Source organism: Hylobates moloch, unplaced genomic scaffold, assembly GCF_009828535.3.
Source record: "Hylobates moloch isolate HMO894 unplaced genomic scaffold, HMol_V3 SCAFFOLD_21, whole genome shotgun sequence".
Classification (NCBI taxonomy): domain Eukaryota; kingdom Metazoa; phylum Chordata; class Mammalia; order Primates; family Hylobatidae; genus Hylobates; species Hylobates moloch.
The window spans coordinates 14,550,054-14,572,268 of NW_026652296.1; the positions used below are offsets into that span (position 1 = coordinate 14,550,054).

The 22,215-nt window shown below is 52.3% G+C and overlaps 1 protein-coding gene and 1 long non-coding RNA gene across 3 annotated transcripts in view; one reads left to right on the top strand and one right to left on the bottom strand.

Annotated features, from left to right (window-relative positions):
- The window catches only part of CDH22 (cadherin 22), a 135,570-nt gene that overhangs the window by 85,202 nt on the left and 28,153 nt on the right, over nucleotides 1–22,215 (top strand). For both annotated transcript variants that reach the window (XM_032142249.2, XM_058432849.1), the window contains 3 exons: nucleotides 6,664–6,831; nucleotides 10,479–10,672; nucleotides 13,101–13,354. In XM_032142249.2, the coding sequence (XP_031998140.1) occupies nucleotides 6,664–6,831; nucleotides 10,479–10,672; nucleotides 13,101–13,354 (616 nt within the window). The remainder of the gene's footprint in view (nucleotides 1–6,663; nucleotides 6,832–10,478; nucleotides 10,673–13,100; nucleotides 13,355–22,215) is intronic.
- LOC131382194 (uncharacterized) lies at nucleotides 16,567–21,297 on the bottom strand. Its single transcript, XR_009211453.1, has 3 exons — nucleotides 20,813–21,297; nucleotides 17,413–17,693; nucleotides 16,567–16,883 (listed from the first exon to the last, which is right to left on the bottom strand). It is a non-coding gene; the product is annotated as an uncharacterized LOC131382194 (long non-coding RNA).

Consider the following 22,215-nt stretch of genomic DNA (forward strand, 5'->3'; position numbering starts at 1 on the left):
AGAAAGAAAGAAAGAAAGAAAGAAAGAAAGAAAGAAAGAAAGAAAGAGAAAGAGAAAGAAAGAAAGAAAGAAATCACAACAGGCCTTTGTGGAGAAGTGACCTTGGGACAGAGACCAAGTGCAGTGAAGGTATGAGCCATGCAGATTTCTGGGGACCAGCACTGCAGGCCAAGGGAACAGGAAGTATGTAAAGTGCTCAGCCTGAGCCCTGGCACAAAAGGATAGTGATGGTGATGAGGAAGCCTTCACGCATTCAGCCTGAGGAGGTGGGGACCTTAGGGTTGATAAGCCTTGGGTAGATGGGGAGAAGAAGAGAAGAAAGAACATAGAAATAAGAGAAGGGCCAAGACTGAGTCTTGGGAGGTGGCAGGGCTGGGCAGATGAAGGATCAGAGAGTGGGGAGGACATGAGAGTGGGAAGGACAGCCAGTTTCTAAGAAACAGCATCCCCCGCAGCAGAGGGCCCAGAAGATGGTGACAACTGGGAGGCCACAGGGCCTGGGGGAGCAGAACAGTTCCCAAGAGGTCAGAAACTGAGGACCAGGCAAGGCAGATGAAGGAGTTCAAATGGGGTCCCTGCTCCAGAGCCCCTCAACTCTTCAATCTGAAAGGGTCCTTTCTGGCACGTCCCAGGAAGAACCAGGTTTTGCCTCCCCTTGCCCACAGCCCCACGGCAAGAGCTGCCCTGGTGCCATTCCCAGCCCCAGCTCCATTTCCCCAGCCAGGAATATTCCGCTGATGCTGGTCTATATTTAGCAGCTGCTGCGAGGTACAGTCTGTTCTTGCTGTGCAGATAGCAGGGAGCAGAGCCGGAACGGGGCCTGGGAGGAAGGTGTGAGGGAAGGGAGGAGGCGGGGCGCTGCGAGGCCCCAATGCCAGAGGAGGAATTAACTTGTGTGTTTTAAAGGCCAGGCCTGCCAGCAGCCCCCCACAGGGGCAACAGGGATGGCATTTGTGGGCTAATGAGGCATCACACGGGCTCCAGGGCCCCTTTTGCAGCATTTGGAGGGGACAGCAGGGGCGGCCAGGACAACAGCTGGAACTGGGGACGATGGGTGAAGACAAGGCTGCAGGAGCTGAGGCCAGGTTATAATTACCAGCCCCCGCCCACCACCACCCCAGCAGGAATAGAAATGTTCTCTGAGATTTCAAGATCTCTGCTGAAAATTCGCAACTGAGCCAGAGTCATCCATTTTACAGGGAGGGAATGAAACTAACATTTGTTGAGCACCTTCTAAGTGCCAGATCCTGGGGTCAGGATAATGAACTAGACCTGGTTTCTGCCCTCACAGAGCTTCTGCTCCAGCAGAGAAGCAAATGGATAGCTACACCCAGACTGTGAGAGGGGCAGTGGAGGGGCACTGGGAGTCAGTCAGTCAAAATGTCATTTGAGCACTTGCTGTGTGCCAGGCCGTATAGACACTAGATGAACAAGACCAGCATGGATCTCTGCCTCTGTGAAACTTATTTATGGAGGTACTCAATCCAGAACTTGAGGGAAGAGATCAGCAAGGCATCTCCAAAATGTGAGGCCTGCTGCTGGAAGCTTCCTCTCATTCAGTCCTCTCAACAGCCCTACCAGGTGGGTGTCTCCATTTTACATAAGAGGAAACAGAGGCTCAGAGAGGCCCAGGAATTTGCCCACGGTCAGCTAGCATGTAAATGGTGGAAAGAAGACTTGAGCCCATATCAGTCTGGCCCCAGAGTCCTCCTTTTCACACTGCAGCCTATCTGAATCCGTGCAGCCCCGGCACCTGTAGTAGGCCCTCAGCAAGACTCTAATGAATGAATGAGTGAACGGATGAAGTCAAAGAGCCAGAAGCTTTCAAGAACAACTTCATGGACTGGTTTGGAATATTTGTACCCCTAGATCTCCCAGAGGGCAATAGTCTCCACCGTGCTTCTCCCAGCATCAGGAGGAAGACAGTGGAGTGGAACATAGTAGATAGGAAAATATGTTATCAATTCCTCCCCACCCTGCACATGACTGCTTACTAATGTGACTTTGCCACTGATCTGGGCAAGAGGTGGAGTCTGTTTCCCTACCCCTTGAACCAGGTTTCGCCTGGGACTACTTTGGCCAATAGAATGTGGCAGAAGTGATGTTATGCAAATTCTGACATTAGGCCTTAAGAGACCTTGCAGCTTTCACTTTTACTGTCCTGGAACACAGTCCTGAGACTGCTATGTAAGGAAGCCAGCCTACTGGAGGATGAAAGAACCAATGTGTCCCCGCCGACAGCCAAGACCAACTGCCAGACATGTAAATGAGCCATCTTGGACCTTCCAGTCAGCTGCTCCTCCGGTTTAGGCTCAGCTGCGTAAGCCCAGACAAAATCAGCAGAGGAATGGCCCAGCCAACTGGATTTCTCTATCAGTCATCTAGAGCTATGTAAAAAAAAAAACAAAAAACAAAAAAAACACCCCACAACGTGGTAGCTTAAAGCAACAATAATTTATTATTTGTCACAATTTGGTGTGTCAGCTTGGCAGTTCTTTTGCTGGGGTCACTCATGCAGCAACAGTCAGCTGTCAGGTCACTGGGAGCAACTTCACTGGGACAGCTGGCATGACTAGGCCTCCCTCTCCATGTGGCCTTTTATCCTGGGCTTCTTCACAGTACAATGGTCTCAGGATTCCAAGAGGACAGGCCACAGCATACAGGGGCTTATCAAACCTCTGCTTTTGTCGCACTTGCTGATGTCCTATTGGCCAAAGCACACTTGCTGATGTCCCATTGGCTAGAGTCAGTGTGGGAGGGAATGACCCAAGGGCGTGGATACCGGAAGGTGTGGTTCACTGGGCACTGTCACCATAGCAACCTCCCCTGTTCCCTGGATCCCGAGAACAAGGCGCAGGGGACCCAACTCACACACACTCAGAGATGGCACCTGAATCCTACACACTACAAGGCTTCAGGACCAGTTTCCAAGTGAGAAGAGTGTCGTGTCCCCAGTTCCTCAGGAGCTGGAAGTGACAGGGACAGCAAAGAGGGCAGCCACGTGGAGCCTCTCTCACTCACAGAGGTGGAGCCAGACCCCTGCTCCAACCCCCACTCAGAGCTGGGACACTGAGCCTTTGGTGCCCAAGCCCATAGATACACAGTGACCCCACATATTACCACGAATCCTCTATATTCACTGAGGTCCTGGATGGCAAGTGACCAGCACAAAGCTTAGCACACAGCAAGTGCTCAGCTAAAGTCACTCCCTTCCGCCTGGGACCCCCTGCTCCCTGGCCTGGTGGCTGCTGCACTGTAAGCCTACCTGCCCTCCCCTCCCCACCCCCCACCATCTTTCTTCACCCTTCCTGCATCTCCCTCTCTGTTTTCTGTACGTCTGTTCCCGCTCTCTCAGTTGTTCTTTGCCCATTTTTCTTCTCTCCTTTCTTTCTCTTCCTCTTTGTTTCTCTCTAGGTCTCTGTTTCTCTCTTACTGTCTCTTTCTGGGTATCTCTGGCTTTCTCTCTGGTTTATCTACCCCCCCCATCTTCCCTTCTCTCTTTTTCTGTCCCTTTCAGTCTCCCTCTCTCTCTGTTCCCCTCCCTTCCCCTCCCCTACCTTCCTTTCTTCCCTCCCTGTCTCTTTCCTTCTGTCTCTTACTAGGTTTCTCCCTGTCTCTCTTTGCCTGGGACTCCTTTTCTTCTCTCTCTCCTCTTCCCTGTCCATCACCTTCGCTCTCTTCCTCCCCTCTGTCTGCCCTGTTCTCTTTCCAACGCCCCAGGGTGGAGAATATGACACACCCCACCTTCTCTGTACAGCCCCTGCTGTCCAGGGCTGCAAAGCCTCAGTGTCCTGGCTATGCACTTTCTACACGTGTGACCTTCAACAAGGTACTTAGCCTCTACGTGCCTCTGTCTCATCTATAAAATGGGTATAATCACAGCACCTTCCACATATGAATATTGAGAGGATTAAATGAGGCAATTCACCTAAGGTGATTAGAATAATGCCGGACACAGAGCAAATGCACATAAACATTAGTTGTTTTTATTACATGTAATTCTCATGAGATGAAATCCTATACGAGTGGTTCTCAACCAATCTTGCCCCAGGGTCCATTTGACAATGTCTGGAGACAGTTTTGGAACTAAGGTGACGGTTAGTGCTGCTGGCATTTAGTGGCGGGAGGCCAAGGATGCTACTAAATATCCTACAACATACAGGTCTCTCACACACACACACACACACACACACACACACACACACACACACACACCACACACACACACACACACACACACACACACACACACACACACACACTACAGAGAATTATCCTGCCCAAAATGACTACCGTGCCAGGTTTGAGAAATCCTGTCGTTTAAGTCAGTATGGTGGTTGTCCCATTTTACAGATAAGGAAACTGAGGTTCAAAGAGGTGAAGGGATTTGCTCAAAATCACATGACCAAAGAAATGGCAGATCTGGAATCTATCCCAAGGCAATCCACTGCCAAGACTCCCCTGTTCCTGGGAAGACCAGTGGTGGTAGAGAAGAGGTCAGGAGGGTGCCTACTGAGGCGTTGAGAAGGCCACTGATAGAGGGTTTGTGTGACCCTTGATTAGGCAGAATACCCATTCCATATCTGCATGTGATCCCACGAAAAGCAGGACCACCCCTTAGGCGCCCCACCTCTGGCTACCCTACCACAGGTACACACAGAAATACACACACAAACACCACACATACACACATGCCCTACAGCCTCTCCTTCCATTCTGTTGCCTGTATAGGAGTCTGGGGACTGTTGGGGGACATCAGATGTCAGAGCTTGGGTTTTATGGGGCACAGCATGAGGCTGCTGGTGCATGACTCCACCTGGCACACAGGCCCCGGGCACCACCTGTCACCACCTGGTGCTCGGCAGGTTGGAGTGGGTGGTGGGAGAGGCTCTGAATGCCTCATCGACTCCCCCGCCCTACCCTTGTCTCTTCTACTGGCAGGGAGACAAGAAGCCCAGTCTTCCCCACCGCAGAATTAATCTTGCGGTCACCCCCACGCCTGCTGCCCTCCCTGCTTCCAATAACAGCTTGGAGGACTGTCTGCTCAGCGATTAGCTGGTGCCTGGACAGAGGATCTAGGGCCTGGAGAGGGCTGGGGTGGGCCTCTAAGGCTGGGGGATAATTTGGTTGTGGGAGGGGGTGTGAATAAGAATGTGTGACGGTAGCTATGAGTGTGCATATGTGTAAGGGACTTTGTATGTGTTCTTATGTTCATACTCCACAGATGTGTGAACTACATTGCGTGTGTGTATACAGGTGAGTGTGACAGCATAGTGAGTGTACATGAGTGTGGACGTGAGTCCAGTTCACACCTGCCAAGCTGCTGCTCCATGCCTGGCTCTGGTTCATGCATAGAATGTCAAGTGGGGAAACTGAGGCCCCAAAAGTGGGATTGGTTGCCCAGGGGAGTCACACAGTTGCTTTTGTGTTGTGTCTGTGTGTGAGAGAATGCAGGTGCAATGTGTGTGAGCAACTGTGTTTGAAAGTGTATGTATTTGAGACCAGGTGCAGTGGCTCCCACCTGTAATCTCAGCACTTTGGGAGACCGAGGCAGGTGGATCACTTGAGGCCAGGAGTTCGAGACCTGCTTGGCCAACACGACAAAACCCTGTCTCTACTAAAAATACAAAGATTAGCCGGGCATAATGGTGCACGCCTGTAGTCCTAGCTACTCAGGAGGCTGAGGCAGGAGAGTTGCTTGAACCAGGGAGGAGGTTGCAGTGAGCTGAGATCGCGCCACTGCACTCCAGCCTGGGCAACAAAGTGAGATTCTGTTTCAAAAGAAAAAAAAAGAAAAGAAAAAAGAAAAAGAAAAAAAGAAAGCGTATGTATTTCAGTGTGGGTATGTGTTACACTGTGTATGAGAGTGTATGTGTATATGTTAGTGTGTCTGTGTGTGTGTGTTTGTGTGGGAGGATGTGTATTTGAGAGTATGTGTGAGTGTGTGTGGATCGTTGAGTGTGTATTTGAGAGCATATCTGTTTGTGTGTATGTGAGTATGAGTTATTTGTGAGAGCTCATCTGTATGGCCAGGTGTGAGTGTGTGTGTTTCTGTATGGATGTGTGAGTGTATCTGAGCCCGTGTGCATTTCTGCGTGGGCAGGTAAGTGTGTGGGTGATCTGTATAGGCCTGTATATAATTCTATGTGAGTCTGTGAGTGTATGGGTGGCAGCATGTGACTGGATCTGTAAGGTATATGAGTGTGTGTTTGTGAGTGTATCTATAGGAGTGTGTATGAGTTGTGAACGTATCTGCATAAACCTGTGTGTGTTATTCTGTGTGAGCCTGTGTGGATGTATCTGTAGGAGTGTATGTGAGTGTATGAGCATGTGTGTGCATCTGTGTGAGCATGTGTAGATGTGTGAGTATCTGCATCTGTATGAGCAAGTGTGTGAGTCTATCTGTGTGACCGTGTGTGTGAGCATGTGTGAGTATATCTGTGTGGGCATGTGTATCTGTATCTGTATGAGCGTGTGTGTGTGTGGTGTACGCTGAGCCCTGTCCCAAATGGTGGCCACGTGGATGTCCTTGTGTGGCCCACTCTCCTCCTGAACTTGAATTTCCCCAGGAGTCACAGGGTCTGAATCCCGCCTGTACAGGCGTCTCCATATCAGTGGGCAGCTGGTGTGGGGCGCCCTGGCCTCACCCTCACTCACCCACAGGCGTAATCCGGACGGCTGTGCCTGACCTTGACCGCGAGAGCCAGGAGCGCTACGAGGTGGTGATCCAGGCCACAGACATGGCGGGTCAGCTGGGTGGCCTCTCGGGCTCCACTACCGTCACCATCGTAGTCACCGACGTCAATGACAACCCGCCCCGTTTCCCGCAGAGTGAGTGAGGCCTTCCCAGAGGAAGGCGCGTCTGTGTGTCTGTCTGTTACCCCATCCAAGCCACCTGCTGACCCCAGCTTCCCTTTAGACTTCCCACCAAAAGAAGGGCTTCCCCCTGTCTGTCTGTCTGTCCTCCCAAGCCACCAGCTATCCCCCAGCCCCCTCCAACCATGCTTCCTACCAAGGAAGACCCCAGGGCTGTCCAATGCTCCACAGAACCAAGTAACACGCCATCACCTTCCTAGACCTCCTCTTGCTTCCGGCAGAGGGGGAGCCCCACCCATCCACCCTTCCGTCCATCCTCCAACCCCTCACTGGCCCCTGCCCACTCCCCTAGCCACTTGTTGGGCAATCCCATGCCGCTGACCTAGGCTTGCAAAGGGAAGGTACTGGGGAGAAAGGGGGCACCCAGGGATCTAGGCAGAGGCAGCTCAGCCCCCAGACAGATGGAGGTTGTGCAGAGAAAAACTAAGTCTGAGTGACAGGCATTTCCCCCCTCCTCTGAGCCTGGGTATCGGGACTCTGTGCTTCTGAATTAGGAGGCCTTTCCACCCTCTGCCTCTGCTGGCACAGCAGGGATTGGGGGATGTCCCCGGCCCAGCCTCCCAGCTCCCTATCAGCCCAGCCAGCCCCTCTGTCCCAGGCTCAGGCCGAGAGCCACGACAGGGAAGCTACCAAAGCTGGCAGAGACTAAATGCCGCGGGAGCTGGGCTGATTCCTATCGGGTGAGTCATTACTTGAGGTCTGCTGCTCTCACATTAGGCCCTGCCACAGGGGACTGACCCCCGAGAGATAAGGGTATCCAATCCAATCCCTTAGCTGAGAGCGCAGCATCATTGCGGCCTACAGCCTCAGCTCAGACACAGAGCAGAGTGTGCTGAGCTCACCAACCGGCTTCCCAGTGCCACACAGAAGCCATCCCACTGCCCAATCTCCCAGCCCAGCCCCAGCCCCTGAAGGCAGATGCTTCACAGCCCCATGCAGACGGGTGAGATGGGTGGGACGCATCCCCACCCAGTCTTCTGCCCACTTGTGCCAGGCTCTGAATGAGCTCTGAGCTGGAAGGGGTGGGGCAGAGCAGAGAGGAGGCCAGGGCCCCCAGAAGGTTTGCTTTCCTGCTCGTCCTTCCTTTCCTCCTTCCTTTCTTTTTCTTTCTGTCTTTCTTATCATGAACTATAGCACACAAAAAAGAACATAAAATATAAATGTTCACTTCAACAAATAATTATAAAGCAAACACTCCTGTGACCACCAGCCAGGACCCCAGAAGCCCTAATATGCCCTTTCCTGATCATAGCCTCTTCCCCAACTCCTCCCTCCAGTTAGCCACTACCTGCTTTTGTGATGGTCATCTTTTGAGTCTGTTCATCTACGTAGGCATCACCAGTCACAAGTCTAATTTCATCCATTTTTGAACCATCTATAAATGGGATGAATCATACAATACAAATTGTTTTTGTCTTGCTTTTTACCTCTCAAAATTGTGTTTATGAACTTATGTTGCTGGTAGCTATAATTTATTCATTTTCTTTGCTGTATAGTATTCCATAATTATCTATTCTGGTGGTGGTGGACACTGGCATTATTGCCAGTTTGGGGTCATTGGGAAGGAGACTGCTTGGAACTTTGTTGCCCCAGGTCTCCAGGTGCCCATTTGCACTTGTTCTCTGTGGATACAGAGGAGTGAAATTGCTGGGTCATGGGATGTACTCGTCTTCAACTTTACCAAATAAAGCCAAACTGTTTTCCCCCATGAGGAAACGCACATGTCCATTGTACCACATCCTCACTGACTCTTGGTACTGTCACGTTCTTTGATTTGTGTTAATCTGGTGAGTGTCTACTGATAACTCATGCTGGTTTTCATTCATACACTCACTAGTCCCTTACACATTTCATTTATGCGACAGCCTGGCATTCTGCCAGGCACTGGGAATGCCTGATGAATAAGAGATGTGGTCCCTTTCTTCCAGTAGCTCATACCCAAGAGAGTAAACAGAAAATGAGAGTAAAAACGCAGTAATTCTAACAATGGGATAAGCTTGGGGGCAAGGGAGCACAGGAGCAGAGCCTGGAGGTCTGGGAAGGTTCCCTGGAGGAGGTAACATTCACTGAGACTAGAAGGCAGAGCAGAAACTGGGAAGGCAAAGGCAGAGAGGAGGACAGGGAGAGGGGATGCCTGGAGGTGAGAGAGAGTGAGTCAGTTGCAGAATCACAAGAACTTCAGCAAGGCTGAAGCTAGAGATGGAGTGGGGATTGGAGGACGAGGCTGGAGAAGCCAGCAGGGGCCAGGCAGTGTTTTGCAGGGCAGGCCAAGGGACTTGCACAACTCCATCCCAAGGGCAATGGGGAGCTATGGAAGGGATTAAAGCAAGGGAGTGGCATGTTCGGCTTGTGTTTCAGAAAGTGCCCCACCCCGGCTGCTGTATGAGGATGAATCAGAGGCAGCCACTCCACACAAGGGTTACCAAGACCTGTGGAGCCCCCAAGAGACACATCCCCACAGTCCCTGCTTCAGCTAGGCTGGCCCATCACTTAGCAAGTCATCCTCACCGCGACCTCAGCTCTGGCTGGAGAGCAAGCTGCAGCCTCCATCCCATCTGATCTCATTCCTTCTGGTTTCCCCTCTGCTCCTCCCCTCCAGCCACACAGCCATCTTGCCATTCTTCCAACATGCCAGGCACAGCACCCACCTCAGGGCCTTTGCACCTGCTGCTCCCTCTGTCTAGAATGCTCTTTCCCAAATATCTGCTTGGCTCGCTCCCTCCCCTCCTTCTGACTTTTGCAGAAACGTCATCTTCTCTGCAAGGCCTTTCTCGAACAGCCTATTTAAAACTGTGCAACACCCTCATCAGCACTCCCACACCTTCCCTGCTTTATCTCTCTCCTAAGTACCTATCACCGTTGGACATACCGTATGTTTCACTGATGTGATTGTTTAGTGTCTTTCCCTTTCTATTAAGAGGAAAGCAACATGAGAGCTGAGATTTTGGTCCATTTTATTTGTTGCTGTAATCACAGTGTCTAGAATTGCATGATGTCTGGGGACATCATAGGTGCTCAAGGTATACATTGAAATGAAGGAATAACTACCGTTAACATCAACAGCAAAATCAGTATGAAGCCCCACCATTTTAACACAATTTATTCTATTTCTTGAGTAGCTACCAAGTGCCAGGCACTGTACTAAGCATGTTATAGGCGTCATCATCTAAGTTAGTTGTCATAACCACACAGCTGTTAGGAAGGCACCATCGTTATTTATTTCCATTTTACAGATGAGGAAACTGAGGCTCAGGGTTACAGAGCTAGGACTGACTCCAGAGTCTTAGCCTTTATCACTGTGCTCCTCTGTCCCTGTCACTGGCTAGGTAGGGAAACTGAGGCCCAAAGAACTGCAGGCATTTTACCAAATCAACCAGTGAATAAACCCAAAGGTCAGAATTTAAACCCTCCTTTTGCACTGCCACCCAAACTTCTGCAGGGGACATGCCTCTCCCAGCCCCCATTCTGGCCAAGCTGAGAGCCCCTTTCAGACACTGTCCTCCATAGAGGCTCACCTGGGCCCCCTTGTCCCCTCCCCCACCGCTGGCAGAGGCTGGGGTAGGGACTGCCTTCATCCCTGCTCATGGCCGTGTCCCCCACAGAGATGTACCAGTTCAGCATCCAGGAGTCAGCCCCCATTGGAACGGCTGTGGGACGTGTGAAGGCTGAAGACTCAGACGTGGGAGAGAACACAGACATGACTTACCACCTTAAGGACGAGAGCGGCAGCGGCGGCGATGTTTTCAAGGTCACCACAGACAGCGACACTCAGGAAGCCATCATCGTAGTGCAGAAGGTGCAGCTGCCTCAGGAGGAATGGGGGAGGCAGGCCTCAGGGGTGGGAGGATCAGGGAGGCCTCTGGGCAGCCGAATACCCCCACCTCACTCCACTCAATGGATTAGTTCTCTCTAGAGGTCCAGGACCAACCTGGAAAAACACTGATGGTATCATTCCCCTTTTGCAAACCAGGCATAGAGAGGTGAAGTGACCTGTCTGAGGTTGCACAGCTGGTTGTCAGAGCCGGGGTTCAGTCCAGATGGGAATCCACACCCTCAAACACTCTGATGTGTGCTTCACATCCTTGCCAGCCTCTTCACACTCCTCATTCCCTTTAATCCTCATGTTTCCCTCTGAAGCTGAGGTTACTATCCTCATTTTTATAACTAAGAAAATAGAGGCTGAGAGAGGTAAAGGGGCTTGCCCAAGGTCACACCTGTAAGGCACATGGTAGAGATTTGAACCCAGGTCTGGTGACTCCAAAGCTCTTTCCTTCCTGAGTCTAACAGCCTTCCTTGCCCACTGGCTGGCCCAGGAACCAGAAACTAAAACTGCAAACTCAGCGATCCCTAGGGAGGTCAAATAAAGAGGCAAAAATCCATCTTCCAGGATTTGGTCAGGGGCTTGGCAACTCAGGGCTGCAAAGGCCATTAAGAGCACCCACTCCAACCCCACTCTCCCATGGGAGGTCTAAGTCCCCTGCACTGGCCCACAAGTGGTCATAGGCCTTTGTTTGTATATCTCCAGCGACGGAATGCTCACTTTCTGCCACTGCTCAGCTCTTCTTCCTCCCATTCAGCCAGCGTCTGTCTCCTTTAATCTGTGCCTATCAGCCTGAGCCCTGCCTTCCAACATCTGCCCTCAACAGTCCTTCTTTCACTCAGCAAGCACATAATGACCTGCTCTTTACCTGGCATTGAGGACTTGAGGATAGAGAAAACGCCCAGTTCCTTCAGCTCCTTCCCAGAGGATAATAATATAATAGCTACTACTTGTGATAAAGTGCTTGCCACGTGCCAGGCACCCTTCAACTACTTTCTGCGTATTAACTCATTTGATCCCTTCATCAACCCTCTGAGATGCTGTTATCGTTCATTTTATAGATGAGAAACTGAGGCCCCGAGAAGTTCGGTAACTTTCCCAAGGCCATGCATCTAGCATCGTTCAGTAGGGATACAGGCTCAGGGGGTCCAGCTCTAGAATATCCCTTTTTTAAGCACCAGTGATTTTCAGTCTTTTGATCTCCGTTAATCCTTAACTGTTAGATGAGCCCATTTTACAGATGGAGAATTGGAGGCCCAGAGAAACCCAGTTTCACAGAGCGGCAGAATCAGGCTTCAAACAGCCTGGGGACTCCAGCACAGCATTTGCTCTCATCCCCTGGGCTGCTTAATCTCCCCCACCTCCAGCTCTCAGGCCCCCTCCCGCCGCCTACTCCAGCAGTGGCGCCTAGGGTGTCTCTGCGGAGTCAGTGATGGCTCAGGGAGCAGATTGATAGCCTGGCTCCAGAGTCCATCGCTCACGCCTAGGCCAGGCCACCCTGCCTCCCTGCATCCTGATTTCCCAGGCAACAGGCTGGAGGCAGGACACAGCTGTTTTTGCTGCTGGAGAAGTCGGGGGTGGGGGATTCTGACAGCAATGGGGGGACCCCATACACAGGGCAGGCACCTGCCTGTGAGTCTCCTGGAAGGTCACTCTTGCCAATCAGATCGCTCCCCCACCATGCAACTGAGGTCCCTGCAGCTCCACGGCATGGCTATTTTTCGTTGCTATGGGCAGTGTCTTTAGACGGCCAGGGCTAACACACAGCCATGGAGCTCATTCATCAGAGGGTCACCCATTAGCACCCCCCGATAAGAAGCACAGGCTCAGCATGGATTTAGCCGGATCTCAGAGGAAAGCTCTAAGGCAGCCCGGCTTATCGGGCTCAACTCACATTAGTTGCTAACTCCTGCATACCAGGGAATCCTGGCTCTGCTAGTGACTCACTGCCCGGTGACTTGGGCAAGTTACTGAGCCTTTCTGGGCCTTGATTTCCTCATGTGTAAAATCAGATCATAAGAATACAAGCCTCTTAGGGTTGATGTCAAGTTGAGTTAATATACTCAAAGCACTGGCACACAGTAGGTGCTTTGTGTTCGTGAACTAAACTAATGAAATATGCCACCAACACTGTGCTGGGAAGCAGGAAGTTTGGGTGCTTGGCGCGTTAGCCTGGAGTGGCTGTGTCCCTAGGCAAGACTGTCCTCGAGGAGCCTCAGTTTCTCCACCCGTAACCCACCGGGTTGGTTTGGGTCAGTTCTGCAATGCAGCCCAAACATCCCTGCCGCCCCTGCTGAGACAACGTGTGACCTTGGGCCAACTCCGCCTGCCTTGGCCTCCCTTGTGAAGGCCTCAGGGTCCACCAGACCCCACCCACTAACCGGCCCTCTGCTCCCTCCCCCAGCGCCTGGACTTCGAATCCCAGCCCGTGCACACCGTGATCCTGGAGGCCCTCAACAAGTTCGTGGACCCCCGCTTCGCCGACCTGGGCACGTTCCGCGACCAGGCGATCGTGCGCGTGGCCGTGACTGACGTGGACGAGCCCCCCGAGTTCCGGCCGCCCTCCGGCCTCCTGGAGGTGCAGGAGGACGCGCAGGTGGGCTCCCTGGTCGGCGTGGTGACGGCGCGGGACCCCGACGCCGCCAACCGGCCCGTCCGGTGAGACCCCCGCCCGGGGCCGACGCCTGCTGCCTGCTATCCCGCCATCGCTCCCGCGGACAGACTGCGGGCAGAGGGGAGGAGGGCTGGGGCGGGGAGGGCCGAAGGAGGGGGCTGCGTGGGGGAGGGAGGCGCGGAGAGAGGCGCACAGGGGTGGAGAGAAACAGGCACGGAGCCAAAGGGCCAAGGAAGCAAATGTGAGAACAGTCAGTGAGAGAGGCAGGGGAGCCAGGCCAATGAGGGAGAGAAACAGGAGGGACAGACACAGAGGCGGGCACTGCACTGGCGGGGTCTCCGCGCTGCTGGCTGCAGCCACACTGACTCCCTGATCTCTCGACTGGGCCATCCCTGTGCCCAGGACTCCCCCAGTCTTCTCCCTGCACCCCCACTTCCCTCTCATCATCTCCCTTGGTGTTCCGCTAGACACCTCAAACTTAAGTTCTGAACTGGGTTCCTGGTCTCTCCACCAAAAGAAAAAAAAAACAAAACACCAGTTTGCCTGCCATCATCTCCGTCTTGGGAATGACAGCTCTATCCTTCCAGTTGTTCAGGTTAAAAACACTGGAGACATCCTTGCCTCCTCTCACTCTCTCATGCCTCCCTTCAATCCATTAGCGAATTCTGCTGTCTCTACCTTAAAGATGGATCCAGAATCTGACCACTTCTCACCACCTCTGCTGCTACCACCTCGGTCCGGGCCACTGTTTTCTCTCGCCTGGAGTATTGCAGTTGCCTCCCGGCTGGTGTCCCTGATTCTGTCCTCACCCCTCTTTAACCTAGAATTGTTGCAGGAGCCAACCTGATCCTGCTCAAATGCGAACCAGAGCCTGGCCCTGCTCTGCCCAAGCCCTCCAAAGACACCTACTAGGCTCAGAATAAAAGCTCAAGCCCTTACAATGACAGCTCTGGCCTCCCTGAACCTCTCAGACCACACCTCCCTCTCCTTTCCAGTCCACTCTGCTGCAGCCACACTGGCCCCCTCACAGCCTTGCAAACACACCACGCTCACCTGCACTCTGTGCCTGTGCTACAGCGGATCCCTTGGCCTAGAATGTTCTCGCCCTAATAGCCCCCATAGTTCGCTCTCTCACTTCCTCCAGGTCTTTGCTCAAAAGTCATCTTCTCAGTGAGACCTTCTCTGACTGCTCTTCCTAAAATTTCAACTCCACCCCAACCCCTAGCCCTGACACTTCCTATCCCCTGTCTTCCTCTTCTGCTTCCTTATTACCTTTCATCTCCATCTGACACGCTACCTGCTTTTCTGATTACCTTGTTTGTCTCTCCTACTGAAAGGTAAGCTGTCTGAGGGTAGGGATTTACATCTATTTTTTCACCACTGTACCCACAGGGCCTAGCCCAGGCCTCAGCACTCAGTGGACACGTGCTGAATATGTGGTGAATTAATGATATGTAAAAATAGAGGCTCATGCCTGTAATCCCAGCACTTTGGGAGGCCGAGGCGGGCAGATCACCCAAGGTCAGGAGTTTGAGACCAGCCTGACCAACATGGTGAAACCCTGTCTCTACTAAAAATACGAAATTAGCTGGGAGTGGTAGCGCACACTTGTAGTCCCAGCTACTCTAGAGGCTGAGGCAGGAGAATTGCTTGAACCCGGAGGCAGAGGTTGCAGTGAGCCGAGATTGCACCATTGCACTCCAGCCTGGGCAGCAAGAGCAAAACTCTGTCTCAAAATAAATAAATTAATTAATTAATTAAAATAAAATAAAAAATAAAAATAAAGACTGAAAAAAGAGGCAGAAAAACAGACTCACAGAGATGTAGAGAGACCAACAATGAGAGGAAGAGACTGGAGAGAAAGAAAAGCCCATAAAAAGAGGACAAGAGGGACTGACCTGGCAATGTGGAAACAGAAGGGCACCTTGGAGAGGAAACCAGAAAAGGGAAGAAATAGACACAGACACAGGCAAGACAGAGGAAGAGGGATGGGGCAGCTGGGGTCCCTGGAAGGGTCTGGGAGCTGTAAGTGTTGGGGAGTCTCTGACAGTAGCCTAGGTTGGAAGATGTTCAGATAGAAGAAGATGGAGGAAAGGCTGTAGAAGAAACTGATCCAGAGGAGGAGGTTAGGGGCTGGGGGGATGGCCAGTGTTAGAGGGATGGGAAGGAGGCACTGGGGCTCCCTGATTCTTTCCCAAAACCCCTGTACCTATTCAATGAGTAACCCCTGAGCTGACTATGAGCCTAGCCCTGTGCTGGGCATTGAGGAGAGAGGGAGGGAAAGTTTATTTGAGGATCTCTGCATTGTGCAACTCCAGAGGGCAACGTTCCCATCATTGTCTGTCTGAATGGCTCTATCAGGATTGTGCAGTGCACAGCCTGTGCGACCTTACATGGCAGCCCTAAGTGAGACACACAGATGCTATCCTGCTTAACTGTTCATGGACTCTCAGACTGGGAGATAGCCCCAGGGGTCTGGGAAGACTTCTGAAGGAGGCAGGAATTGACCTGAGCTAGGTATCTGGGTATGGTGTAAATGTGAGGAGAGGCACATTCCAGACAGAGGAACAGCTTGTGCAGAGGTATACAGGCAAAGGAGTGGTAGATGTGCCTGGAGAAGAGCAGACTGTGACCGCTATAGGGGGCTGGGGAAGATGAGACACAAAAGTGAAGTCTAACAGGGCCTCAGAGGCAGGCCGAGGAGCTCAGACTCTGTCCTGAAGCCGAGAATGCCCACGCTGCTTTCACTACACTCGCTGCCAATGCCATCCTGCCACTGCCTCTGAACTCCTCCACTCCCTTCCACCCAGGCTGGTGGCACAGTCTCTGAACAACCCCCTTGACCTCTGGCCTGGGCCCAGACCTCTCCAGAAAGGGCACTGTCACCCCCGTTTGTGTGGGAGTTGAGGCCCAGGGAGGGGAGGAGGATTCTACAGGCTCTCCCAGGGAGGTAAGAACACGGAGCGCGAGGCGAGTCCTTGGCCCCAGGTCAGTCCTCCCATCTGCCAGCTCCCCTCCTCTCCAATTCCACTCTCCACGCCCCCTCTCAGTCCTCTCCCTCCTTCCCGCTTTGGCTCCCTTCCCTCCTGCTTTTATCTGCACTGAAAGGGCCAACTTTGAAACCTGCTTCTCACCTTCTTTCATCTCTCTTTGCCGGCCCCTTCCCTGGGGCTCCTCAGATGTGGAGGTAGTGAGGAGCTGGAGACTGGTCCAATTTAACACCACAAACATTTACCCAGCTCCTCCTCCGTGCCAGGCCCTGAGCCAGGCCTGGGGACACCAAGATGACTCAGCCAAGGACAGAACTGGGGTAGAGCTCCCAGACTGTAGGGTACAAAAATGGAAACGGGAGGCCATTGAGGGGCTATGGGAGAGAGAGAAGGGGTCCTCACAGCCCATGTGTGCCGCCAGAGTCCAGCTCGCTCTAAGGGTTCCATTCTAGCAGCACCTGCGTTCTCAGGGCCACAGGCTCAGGCAGCAACTCGGCATTGAGTTGTGCCCGGCACTGTTCTGTGCAGTGAGGAAGCAGAGATGATAAAACAGGATCCCTGCCCACGTGGAGTTTGCCTTCTCCTGCAGAGAGACAGCAAATGGTTAAATGGAATACTTACTGAAAGCACTATGAAGAAAATAGAGTGATAGGATAAGGAGGGATTGGGGCCACAGAGGGCCACTTTGAATTGAGTGGTCAGGGATGTGACACATGAGCTGAGATCAGAATGATGGGGAGCCATCCATGAAAAGTGTGAGGGAAAGCATTCTAGGTAGAGGGAACAGCAAGTAGAATGGCCCTGAGGCAGGAACAAGCTTGACGTGTCCCTGGAAATGAAGACATGAAGTGGCATCCTGGGAGACTTTGCCTAGCCTGGTTTGCAGGACACAGTGAGTGCCTGGAAATTATAGGAAAGCAGACAGTACAGAGAGATTTTTCTTAGCGTCTGCACTGGAGATAGTAGAAGGTGCCTCATGTTACTACATTTACCCTTCAGAGGGTATTGTGCTCATTTGACAGATGAAGAAACTGAGAGTCAGAGAGGGGAATTGATTTCCCAAGGCCACCCAGCTCAAAAGGGGAAGCACCGGGGTTTGACCCATGACTCACCACTTCCTGAATCCAGCCTTTGGCCATTTCACTCCTGCTTCTTACTGTCCTTGTGGTTAGTGCAGTTCCTAAACTTGTGCAGTGTCTTCCCCTGTGCACTGGCCACAGAGATGATGGCCTCAGACATGGGCCAATGGGAAGGCTTGGCCCGTGTGAACGACTCCAGTGACAGGTCCAGGTCCAAGTGGGCTTGGGCTGAGGCAGGGGCTTGAGGAGCTCCAAGGAGGGGTGAGTAGTTTATGCACCAGGAAGGGGAGTGACAGGTTTGCCCCAAGAGGCCCCTGCAGGGGGACGAAGAGGACAAGGCTTGGAATGGGGAGAGTGTGCCCCAGGTTGGAGTGATGGGGAGGAGAGATGGCAGGGACAGAATCATGGAGCCAGGAGGTTAAGTTCAGGAGCAGCGAGACCAGCTGGACAAGCTCACGACAAGGGACAAGGGGGCACTTGGAGACAGGCTGCGAAGGAACTTGAATGCCACATGAAGTGGGACTTTATCCTGTAGGCAGTGGGAAGCCTTAGAAGGCTTTGGAAGGAGGGAGGAAAGTGCTCAGATGGGCCCACCTCTCAAACCTGAAGGTTTGCAGATAGACTGGCCATTTATTAGCCCAGCCATGTTCCTACCTAGCCCCATCGTGAGTCTCCTTTGAGCATCAAAAACAGCTAGTCCACACTACAGCAGAGGAAGCGGACACTTCATTTCTCCACCCAGCACTCCACAGTGTGGTGCAGCAGAAAGTGCAAGGGCTTTGGAATCAGAAGAGACCTGGGTTCAAATCCCAGCTCAGTTGTGGAGTCTTAGGCAAGTCAATGCACCCCCTCTGAGCCTTGGTTTCCCCATCTCTAAAATAGACATCATAACAGTATGTGCCTCATTCATAGGTATTAAATGTCTACCACATACCGAGTTCTATGCCTGGTGCTCTCAGGGTTGGAAGAAGGATTAAGTGCTTAGCATATAGCAGGCCCTCAGGAAATGGTCATTACCATGTTTCTTGGTGCTCTGCACACCCTTTTTTTCCCTTTCATTCTGCAACTAGCATTAACCACATACAATTTTCCAGGCATCATGTGTGGGCTTTTCAGTATATGCCTAAAGGGAGTGGGGGAAAAGAGTCACAGATAGGGTGGAGTGAGCAGAAAGGAATCCCTTGGTTGGGACAGCAGGAGGCAGGCTGCTTTGTTTTGGAAGAGGCTTCCCAACTACACCCCAACACACACACACACACACACACACACACACACACACACACACACACGAGCAGCTTGGGCGGCAGCTGCATCATTCAGTCAGCTGCATGTATGTTCAGGCACTCACACACAGGCACACCAGAAAGCCTGTATGTGCATAAGCCTGCAGCTTCCCTATTTATTATGCCTGCATGCATTATATATGCACATATTTATGTAGAGGAAAACCACATGTGCACCCCAGCCAGGAAGCAGCACCCTCCCCATTTTCTCCAACCTAACCTTGGCAATAGCAGCATTTTGTGCTGTTGCTAACACATAGAAATGCCAGCAGGTGTACCTGGCTGGGTCCTTAAGAGGATGCTCTCAGACCTCCGGCTCTGAACAGACATGGGAGCTTGGCTCTGCCACTAACTAGCCCTGTGTGACCCAGGGCAAGATACCTGGCTTCTCCGAGCCTCAGTTTCCTTCTCTGTAAAATGAGAGTGATGACAGTATCTGAGGATTCGAAGAGCTCATGACACAAAGTCTTGCTCAACAAAGAAAAGTAAGAGCTAATGTGTACACCAAGAACCATCTTAAGGATTTATTGGTAGTTGCTTGTCCGAACCTCACAACCAGCCTGTGAGGTAGGTATTACTATCTCCTTTTTTTTTTTTTTTTGAGACAGAGTCTCGCACTATCTCCCGGGCCGGAGTGCAATGGCACCATCTTGGCTCACTGCAATCTCTGCCTCCCAGGTTCATGCGATTCTCCTGCCTCAGCCTCATGAGTAGCTGGGATTACAGGTGCATGCCACCACACCCAGCTAATTTTTTGTATTTTTAGTAGAGACGGGGTTTCACCACGTTGGCCAGGCTGGTCTCAAACTCCTGACCTCGTGATCCTCCCGCCTCAGCCTCCCAAAGTGCTGCCATTATAGGTGTGAGCCACCGTGCCCGTCCTACTATCTCTATTTTTAAGAGGAGGAAACTGAAGAACAGAGAGATTAGGTGACTTGCCCAAGGTCACACATCTAGGTTTCAAACCTAGGCAGATGGGCATCAGATCTGCACCCCTAAGCACCATTCCCAGGCTTCCCTTGCATGTGTGGGTGCACACACACACACGAGCTGCCACAAACTCATATTCTCTCCCTATTTCCCCAGCCTCACCTGTTCTAGTTCCCCTTGCTGCCCTTCAGGTTGTTGTCCCCAAATGAGAAGTAGGACTGCAAAATTTAAGCAGAAACTTCTAGACCCACAGCTTCCTCCTGTCCTTCTCAGACTACTGTGTCCCTACATGGTACCTCCCCACCCCCAGGCATGCAAGCCACACACTGGGTTGGGGGGGACTCCTGTGTACTCCCTGCCAGACATCTCTGAATAATAATTAGAGTGACAATAGTTCCCATTCATGGAGTAATTTTCCTGGAACTCAGCTAGGCACCTTACATGCGTTTCATTCTCCCGACAACTAACAAAGTAGGATTATCATCTCTATTTTGCTGGGAATTAAAGATAGAAGTGACTTGCCTGGGGGCAACGCAGACCTGGATCCAGACCCAGGGCTGAGCTGCTGCCTCTTGAGCCGCTGCTCAACTGTAATGCACAATCTCACGCACACAGGAATACCACTCACATATTCACGCCACACAAAACACACACTGTCCACCCACAACATAGACCAAATACACAACCCATGTGAGCACTACACGTGGGCTGCACAAGCTTCGCCCCCACCCCACCCCTCCACCCCTACGTTTGCCAGGCCACAGTCCCTGCCACACACTGCTTCCTCCCACCCCTCCCTGCTTCCCTCCCTCCCACTCATTCTCTGGCTCCCTGAGCTGGAACAAAAACACCTGGGCTCAGCCAGCCAAAACTGACCCCCAGCCCCAAGTCTTTAGCTGGTTAATAGCGGGTCCCCGCTGCCCCCACCCTATGGCCTTGGGAACAGCTGCCTCCACTTAGATCCCAGCCCCTCCCTTCCCCTCGAGGAAAGAACAAAAGAGAAAAACAGGGAAAAGGAGAAGGAGGAAGAGGAGGAGGAGGAGCAGCAGCAGCACGGAGGGAGGAGAGAGGAGACAGCTCTGAGCCAAGAAGGGAGGAGAAACAACAAGAAGGCAGTTGGCATCCTCCCATCAGCCCGGCCTCTCGCCCAGCCCTGACGAGGGATCAGAAGCCCAGGCTATGTCATGTCTCTGGTCCTCTCCTGGCCTCTATCTTCCCACCTGTAGAATGGCAGGAGGTCTCCAAAGTTCTTTCCAGCTGAGCTGATGCTCAAGAGCCTCCTTCAACCTCCTTTGGACTCAGATATCTGATGGGGCCAGGCTGGGGCAAAGGGGACCTGAAGCTTCATGCATCGAGGCTTTGGCTGGTTCAACTTTGGATGGGCTGTCGGTCAGGCTAAAAAGAACTCTGGCGGCCGGGCACAGTGGCTCACACCTGTAATCCCAGCACTTTGGGAGGCTGAGGCGGGCGGATCACAAGGTCAGGAGATTGAGACCATCCTGGCTAACACGGTGAAACCCCGTCTCTACTAAAAATACAAAAAATTAGCCGGGTGTGGTGGTGGGCACCTGTAGTCTCAGCTACTCAGGAGTCTGAGGCAGAAGAATGGCATGAACCCAGGAGGCGGAGCTTGCAGTGAGCCGAGATCCCACCACTGCACTCCAGCCTGGGCGACAGAGCGAGACTCCGTCTAAAAAAAAAAAAAAAAAAACTCTGGGAGAGAATCCCCAATTTGGTTTCAAATTTCAGTTCTGTGACAGAGTCGCTGTGCACCCTTGAGCAGGGCATCAGCATCACTAGCTCATGTCACCTTTGTATAAATAAGAAACAGGCCCTCCCTTTGATACTTCCTGGTCTAGGACACGTGGCTGGGCAAGCAGAAGGCTCGCTGGAATTCACCACCGCTTCCCCACTTCGGCCTGGTATCTTTGTGCACGACGCAACCTGCGCAACCATACTTGGCAGCTCTTAAGCTTGCCAGCACAGAGAAGGCACTCAGTTAGTGTTTAGGGCATAAAGGAATGAATGGAGGGATGGTTGGGGGAGAAGCAGCCTCCAAACTGTTAAGTGCATGCTAGGGAGGAATTATGATCGTGGGTCTGAACCTCCCCACGTACTTTCACCCAGGCCAGTGGGACTCAAGGTGGCCAGGAGCAAGAAGAATATGGGTTTAGCAGCTTAGGAACAGGATGGAGCATTAAACTGGAGGTTCGGGGGATCGGCTTATAATGCCCACTACACCCATAGGCACAGCCCTTTATAGTTTGCCATAGGCATTCACCTCAAGGACAGTAAACATGAAAAGCATAAGGACTGTCCTGTATGCCCCGCCCCTCCTCTAACACCACAATGTGGGGTGAGTAGGAGTCATCCCCTTTTTCAGGTGAGCAAACAGAAGCCAAGGAGTGACTTGCCCAAGGTCACACAGGTAGAATCAGTGGCAGAGGACTCAAACCCAGCTCTGACTGCTTTCAGACCCACGAAGTCCCACTGGGTGTCAATATCCCCATTTCAGAGATGGGGGAGTTGAGGCCCAGAGAGGTTTGGCAATGCAGCCAAGGCCTCACTGACGGGTCATCTCAGGGCTCTGGGCCCCCAGCAGGCAATGCTTCTGGGGTCCTCC